At 37.2% G+C, this 8,459-nt stretch overlaps 1 protein-coding gene and 1 pseudogene across 1 annotated transcript; one reads left to right on the top strand and one right to left on the bottom strand.

The window, feature by feature from the left end:
- Nucleotides 1-310: 310 nt before the first annotated feature.
- On the top strand, nt 311-964 carry LOC107794270 (ethylene-responsive transcription factor 2-like). The gene has a single exon (NM_001325576.1). The coding sequence runs from the start codon at nt 311-313 to the stop codon at nt 962-964; it is 654 nt and encodes a 217-aa protein (NP_001312505.1).
- Nucleotides 965-6,367: 5,403 nt separating this feature from the next.
- On the bottom strand, nt 6,368-7,620 carry LOC107794277 (uncharacterized; annotated as a pseudogene).
- Nucleotides 7,621-8,459: the final 839 nt, after the last annotated feature.

Below are 8,459 nucleotides of genomic sequence, written 5' to 3'. Positions count from 1 at the left end.
GGCCCTTTTCCGTTTTCAGAAATGAACGTGACTTCAGTTCTCGTGATATATCATTTCTTTAATTGATGAAGATCAGTACATTATTTAATTTATCATCAAACATTATTAGAATAATAAATATAAAAAAACAGAACATACACGTGCTTAAAATTGAACCTTCACGGAAATTCCAAAAAGAAAATAAAGGTACTGCAGAGTCTAGAGCTACAATTTGAAGGGCAAGCGTATAAATAGACGTACGCAATAAGTCCTAGTAAGAACAAGTTCAAGAAACTATTCATCCAAAACCTAATTAGGGCAACAAAAAGAAATGAATCCAGCTGATAATGCAACCTTCTCTTTCTCTGACCTTGATTTTCTTGACTCTATTGACCACCATCTTCTGATTAATTCCGATTTTTCGAACAGTTTTTCGCCGATGAGTTCGAGCAACGTCGCAACTCCTAATAGTCGTAGTTCAAGTTTTGGCAGCTGCCTTTTGGATGAAAACATTGAAGAAACAACAACTCTCGAATCTCAATCCGAGACCGAGGAGCAAACGCAGGGCGGAAAGGCGGCGCGTGAGAGAAACACGAAGCAAGATTGGAGGCGGTACATAGGAGTGAGATGGCGGCCGTGGGGAAAGTTTGCGGCGGAAATAAGGGACCCCGACAGGAGAGGTGCCAGACTGTGGCTAGGAACTTATGAGACCCCAGAGGATGCAGCGTTGGCTTACGATCAAGCCGCTTTCAAAATCCGCGGTTCGAGAGCTCGGCTCAATTTTCCTCACTTAATTGGCTCAAACATGCCTGAGCCGGCTAGAGTAAAAGGGAGTTGTCACAATTCATGCTCACTGGAGCCATCGTCTTCTTCCTCCACCCCATTATCGGAAAATGGGACAAGGAAAAGAAATATAGATGTAATAAATTCTATTGCCAAAGCCAAATCGGTTGGTCATATCCGCAATCTACACATGTTACTATAACTATTCGGAAGGAAGAGTTTTCAGTTCTTTTTTCAAATGCAGTAACATTACCGCATAAATAATTACTGTTCAATCATGTTATTTTCATTCGTACGTTCGTTATTTATGTTTTCTACGTAGTAATTAATGCTCGTTAAATTAGCATAATTTTCTCAAAGACACTATGCATAATGCAGAGAAGGAATACCCGATCGAATAAGCAAAGTTCTAAGAAACCGTCTGATCAAGAGTTTCTAGAGAACTTTCTAAGAAAATTATGCAAAAATGTCTTTTAGAAACTTGTTAAAAGATTTATATTTGGATATCCGCTGTTTAAAAAACGTCTTTTTATGAAAACATATGCTGCTTAATTAATTAGGTATATGTTCTCTAAGAAGCTGAAAATATTAACTCTAATTCTTTACTTTATAAAGCTATCAATAATTTCAACTCATTACAAGTAAATCTCCATTCTGTAAACGTTTAACCATGTCAATGAAGGAGTATAAAGTATTCAATGTTTAATTATTTGCAAACTGATATTCGGCAATCAGTTCCGGTTTGTAATGATCCACATTAGTTTCTCATTTCAATAATATCCGGTCTTCTTTAGGAAAAAAGAAAAATAAGAAGAAGAAAAAAAGTAGTTAAAGTAGACTTGACCCGGGTAGGCTTCCTCTTCACTCCTGCAATTTTGAGAAACAAAAAAAAACCATAATCATATGGAATCTTCTCTAATATTGCACATGCGTGTTTGACAAATTTCAATTATTGAATACTTTTTAATTCCCAACACTGTATCATTAAGTACGAATCATTAAGTACGAAGGGTGATGTCGTGCCATTTTTTATATATTATTGTGTGTTCATGGCACGAAGAGTATTTTCGTGTAGGCGAGGACAAGAGAATGCATTATATTGCTGTACTTGAAACTATATAATAATCAAGGTTCCTTATGTAACCTATCACAACTTGTATTTCATTACACAAACTACATATATTCATTTCTCAATTAAATTTATAATGGCTTCTTTTCAACGAATGAATTGTACTTTTGTGCTCTTTTGCATTAGTACTGCTAATAGTTACGAATACTCAACTAGCTAATACTTTTCTCTCTACAACGACTAGTTTATCTCCCCTGTCCTAAAGCGTACGGCTCACGCTCCACTAGATGGAGCCGCCGGGAGGCATCCCACCGGTGCGTACGGCAGCTTAGTCACTCCCAACAGGCGAAATGGCTCTTAGAGATGATTCTAAACAGGGAAAACCAACCTATGCAAACACCATCACCGCTCCTCTACATCCTCTCAGATGCTCAATCCAAATTCCAATTGATAGGATAAAGAAAAAGTGATAGCAAGACATACGACTCACAATGGCATGCCAGCAGTGATATTTAAAGCTAAAGACTACTACGGCATAATGGTGGATTCTTGTAAGTACACAATTGTGGGAAGATTTCTTCGACCACGCCCCCAAATTGACCGAATTAGGTCAAGATTTAAGGAAATTATACCATTAAAGGGGACAGTCAGAATAGGGGTTTATGACAATCACAACGTCTTCATTGATCTCTTCAATGAGGATGACTGGAAATCAGTATGGTTAAGAAGAGTAATCGAAATCGACGGAATGCAAATGTGGCTACAAAAGTAGTCACCGGACTTCAAACCAGAGGAGGATTTGCCAGTCGCTCCGGCCTGGGTTCTTCTGCCAGCTCTTCCTTTTTATATTCATGATTGGCACTACATAAAATAATTATTGAGCTCTGTAGGTACGCCCCTTGCTCTAGATGCTGCTACTATGGGTAGAACAAGGCCTAGTATGGCCAAGATTAGAGTGGAGGTGGACCTATTAAAGCCTTTGCCAGATAGTCTTTTTGTGGGACAGGAATATGACGAATCGCCGTTAAAATGTTATACCCAAAAATTAGAATATAAATGTGTTCCGAAATATTGTAAACATTGTCGAAAATTGGGCCATTACATAGTCAATTACAGGGCACTAGAAAAGAAAAAAGCTAATCAAGTGAAGGAGGAGGGAGATGGAGATGAGATTACCAAAAATGAGGACGATGCTCAATCTATGAACAAGACGATGGATAATAACAATGTTGGCAAGGATGACAAAATTCAAGTTGATTCTTATAGTGTTGACATTGGTAAAAAGCAACATGAAGATGGGGATGACAACACTAAGATCATTAACAATAAGGAGGAGAAAAGCATGAAGAAAAGAACTAAGAAGAAGAAAGCCAAGAAGATGCCGAAGAAGAAAAGCAAGGTAAAGTTCAAACCTGTCCAAAACAATAACAAGAAGAATGTTGTATCTACATCGACGAGCAAACAAAATGATCAATCTATTGCAGAGATTAGGGACAACATATAGAATCAAGATGATCAGGATGTGCAAGATGACGAGAAGCAGTGCAGTACTAATGAAAACTGTAGGAAAGAAGGGCAAGAGAAGGAGGAAGCTCCTAATATACAAATGGAAGATGGAAACAGAGGGTCTGATAATAAGGAGAATAGCAATTAGGATGAGGAAAGCAAGGCAGAAGAGAAGCACAAGCACACCCCTTGTGATTCTAATACCTCTATTGTCCCAACAGAAATAAGAAATTTACCTGGAATAAACTTAGTTGTCAACTTAGATTGCAAAGAGTGGGAACAAGAAGTGAATAAGAGTAGTACTAACATAATCAATAAGAACTCCATAAGAGGTAGTGAAACTGAGAATGAAGACATAGAGGAGGTTACAGAAAGTCAGGAAGATGATAATCAATACATTGTCAAAAGAGGGATAAGTGAAACAAGAAAAAGTAGCAAAAAAGCCAAAGAAACAGAACACACCCTTCACAAAGAAGGAAACAAAGAGAGGATAACACCCCAAATTGTTCTTATGATTAGTGCAATCTTCTGGAATATAAGGGGAGTGAGGTCCAAAAAAGCCATTCACAGGCTTAAGAGGCTGATTGACATCAACAACACTCATTTTGTGGCGGTCTTTGAACCTTTTATTTCGAAAAAAAAGGTAGATGGTTACAGGAGATTCTTAGGCTACCAACATTGTAATTCGAATGGTAATGATCAAATTTGGTACTTCTGGAACTCTTACAACAACAAAATGATATTCTCGGAAAGTGATCAATATATTACAATCAAGTTGGAGAAGGCTATTAGTAATCAAGATATCCTTATTACGGCTGTTTATGCTAAATGTAAATCAGAAGATAGAAAGCTCCTTTGGTCATCTTTGCAATATGATAGTAATCTGGTGAATGCTCCTTGGTGTATCGAGGGTGATTTTAATATGATCCTTGATCCAAACAAAAAATTAGAGGGTAAACCTCATAGAATGTACAAAAGCATTGATTTTCAGAATTGTATGGATAGTTGCGATGTTACAGATATTGGTTACTCTGGACCAAATTTTACTTGGTACAATAACAGGAGACCCAGGAAGAGGATTCAGAAAAGATTGGATAGAGTCTTCGTGAATGACCTATGGGACAATCTGTTCCAAAGATGCTCAATTAGGCATATGGAAAGGACTGGTTCTGATCATAGACCTTTATTCATGAAGAATCTATATGCTAATCACAATTGCATTAGATATTTCAGATTCCTCAACTGTTGGATTAATCTGCCTGGCTTTTATAATATTGTCAAGGAAAGTTGGAATTCAAATGTTACGGGTAATCCTATGTGGATCTTGCAAACAAAACTAAAGGCTCTCAGTAAGAGATTAAATCAATGGTCCAGGGAATACATCAGCGACATAAATGAAGCCATTACCAATTGGGAGGAGAAACTTCAATACTTTGAGGATAAAGATATCGAAGACAACACAAAATTGAGCAGAGAAGAAGTGAACAAAGCACACGCCGAATACATTAGATGGCTGAGTATCCAAGACTCCCTCCTCAAGCAGAAGTCTAGGATAAAATGGTTTAAAGATGGCGACAAGAATACCAGGTATTTTCACTGCATTCTCATGGAAAAAAGGAGGAAGCAACAGGTAAGTAGAATTAAGAATCATAAAGGTAAATGGATTATGGGGGACAAGAAAATCTCTAAAGCAGCAATCAAGCATTTCAATGTCCAGTTCAATTTACCTACTCCAAACCTCAACCCCTCTATTTTAGAGTGTATTCCTAAATGTATTACGGAGCAGAATAATTCAATTCTCAGTAAGATGCCAGATGAAGAGGAAATTAAAAATGCAGTACTGAGCCTAAGTGGTGCTAGCACAACTAGTCCAGATGGTTATAATGGTGCCTTTTTCCACAACTGCTGGGATATTTTCAAAGAGGATGTCGTTGCTTTTGTGCTAGAGGTCTTCAAATGGAAAGTTTTAACTAAATTCTTCTCTCATACTTGTTTAGTTATGATTCTCAAAATTGATTCTCCTGCTAGTTTTTTAGAGTTTAGACCAATTAGTTTGTCTAACTTCTCTAACAAAATTATCTCTAAAATTCTCTCATTAAGGCTTAACCCCTTGTTGCATAAATTACTTTCTCCTAATCAAAGTAGTTTTGTGAAGGATAGACTAATCTACGAAAATGTTTTATTAGCACAAGAGACTATTCACAATATTTCTGACAAGAACAAGGGTGGTAATGTTGTCATTAAGCTTGATATGGCTAAGGCCTATGATAGAATATCATGGCCCTTTCTTTACTCTGTGTTAAGTAAATTTGGCTTCTCTAAACATTGGATAGAGATGGTTCATAATTTGATTTCAAATGTGTGGTACTCGATCATTATTAATGGATCTAGACAAGGTTTTTTCTCTTCTTCTCAAGGTATTAAACAGGGTGATCCCCTTTCCCCTTCCCTTTTTATTATAGCTGCTGAAGTTCTCTCCAGGTCTCTTAATAACTTGTACAATCACCCTGATTTTATTCCTTTTGCTATGCATAATAAGGTTCCTAAAGTTAATCATTTAGCCTATGCAGATGATATTGTTATTTTCTGTAGTGGTAATCCTAACTCTATTAAGCTTGTTATGAAGCAAATTGGTAACTATGAGGAAAGCTCTGGTCAATTGGTTAACAGAGACGAGTTTTTTCCTCATTGTTCCTAAGCCAGCAACAGATATGATTAATAGAATTAGGAATTTCTCTGGCTTTATGGATAAGAATTTTCCTCTTAATTACCTTGGTTGTCCTCTTTGTGTGGGTAGAAAAAAGACTGAATATTTTAACATCTTGCTTAGTAAAATAATGAAAAGGCTCAACGGTTGGCAAGGCAAACTCTTGTCATATGGTGATATTCAAAAATATTTTGCTAACTTTTTCTGGGGTAACTCATATATATGGCTACAGCCTACAGGCTACTTCTCTCTTTTACTACTCATCTTTTGTTTAAGATGTAATTAATGCTTAAATACAATATTACTTTGTTGACGAGGTGGACATAATCTTATATATCTTTGTTGCACATGGCTCGCGAGAAGCTCTCAAAAGAGTGAGGGGAGAACATTATCAACAGATAAAGAATTGAACTGTATCCCATGTGTGTTTGGTACAATATGTTACCGATTTTTATAACCAATCAAACGCTAGCAAATGATCCAGAAAATGCTTTTATGATGCAAAGCACAATCCGCAGAATACATTTTTTGAGGAAAATGTTTTTCACCCAGCAAAATGCACAAGGAAAAAACGATGTTTTTGCACTATATGTATTCTATTATCTGACTTTTTTTAGTTCCGAATGTAGATGAATTGCAATTGATTTCTCCTTCTTATTTGAAGAATTAACAGTTATAGTAACAACTGGAGGTTCCAAACATGACAAACCGATTTGGCTTTGGCTATGGAATTTATCACATCTATTTTCCTTTTTCTTGTCACATTTTCTGATGATGAAGTTGATGAAGACGACGATGGCTTGGGTGAGCGCGTAAGACCACGCCTCGCTGTTACTCTAGCCGGCTTAGGCATGTTTGATCCAATTAAGTGAGGAAAATTGAGCTGAGCTCTCGAGCCGCGGATTTTGAAAGCGGCTTGATCGTAAGCCAATGCTGCATCTTCTGGGGTCTCATAAGTTCCTAGCCACAATCTCGCACCTCTTCTCTCAGGGTCCCTTATCTCCGCCGCAAACTTTCCCCACGGTCGCCGTCTCACTCCTATGTACCGCCTCCAATCTTGCGGCGCGTTTTTCTCACGCGCCACCACAAGCCCCTTTCTTTCCTCCTCAGACTCGGACTTTTCTTCGAGATTTTGTATTGTGTCCTCAAAGTTTTCATCCCAAAGGGAGGTGTTCAAGTTATTTTCTGCTGAAGGGGAGCTGCCAAAACTTGAGATAGGACTACTAGGCGATGCGTTATTTGAACTCATCGGCGAAAGAATATCAAAAAAATCTGAATCATTCAGAAGCTGTTGCTTTATGGATTCGCAGATTAAAATCAGAGAAAGAGAAGGTTACATGTGCTGGATTCATTTTCTTTTCTCTAGAGTTTTGGAATAAAGTTTTCTTGCACTCACTTACTACAACAACAACAACAACCCAGTATAATCCCACTAGTGGGGTCTGGGAAGGGTAGTGTGTACGCAGACCTTACCCCTACCTTGGGATAGAGAGACTGTTTCCAATAGACCCTCGGCATCCTTCCTTCCAAGAACTCCCCACCTTGCACTCACTTACTAGGGTTTATTAATTGTGGATGGACGGTAAGGGTTCATATCCTACGTCTATTTATACGCTTGGCATATAATTGTAGCTCTAGTCCCTACCTTAATTTATTTTCTTCTGGAATTTCTATGAAAGTACCATTTTAAGCACATGTATGGTATGCTTTTTAGTTTTTATTATCCTAACATTTGCGTGGAATAAAATAATGTACTGATCTTCAATTTCAAGAAATGATATACAATATATTCCTTCTTGAGATATGGAAGATGTTTGCGCATAACTAGTCATGACATTCGGTATAGGGTAAAATTGACTTATATTAAGTGATCGATTCGTAGCGTGACACGTGTAACCGAAAACATGTAAAAAGAAAATCGAATAATTACCCGTATCGGGAACAACAAATGCAGTTGACATCGGATAAACCCCGAAGGGAGCATCAACGTGAGGATATCGAATATTTGTCATCAGATATCATTTAATGAAGAATATTTCCTGGCATTAAATGGGGAGCAATTGCAGAGAATATTTACGTTCATAGCTCGCCATTACATATTCATCAATGACCCATATATTATCATTTAATAAGAGCTTGATCCTAGGATTTATTTTCCTAGGTCTAGCTATGAATAGTAGGCTTAACAGCCATTATAACACACAAAATTCTGGGCAAAACTTATGCTACGTTCCATTCTCAAGCTCAATAAGATAATTTTATTTGTTATTTTATATTGTTCTTATTTTTGTCCTTGGAGACACCGCTCCCGAAACCAAACATGCCATTTTCTTCGATTTAACCGCTAAGTCTTATTTTTAATCTTATTTATTTATCATTTTGGATCAAATTAGTTCTCTTGTCTATAAACTACAT

The sequence above is a fragment of the Nicotiana tabacum genome, chromosome 19 (genome assembly GCF_000715075.1).
Source record: "Nicotiana tabacum cultivar K326 chromosome 19, ASM71507v2, whole genome shotgun sequence".
NCBI lineage: Eukaryota > Viridiplantae > Streptophyta > Magnoliopsida > Solanales > Solanaceae > Nicotiana > Nicotiana tabacum.
Note: the sequence above shows the minus strand (reverse complement) of the source record. Positions and strands in the feature narration are given on the sequence as shown.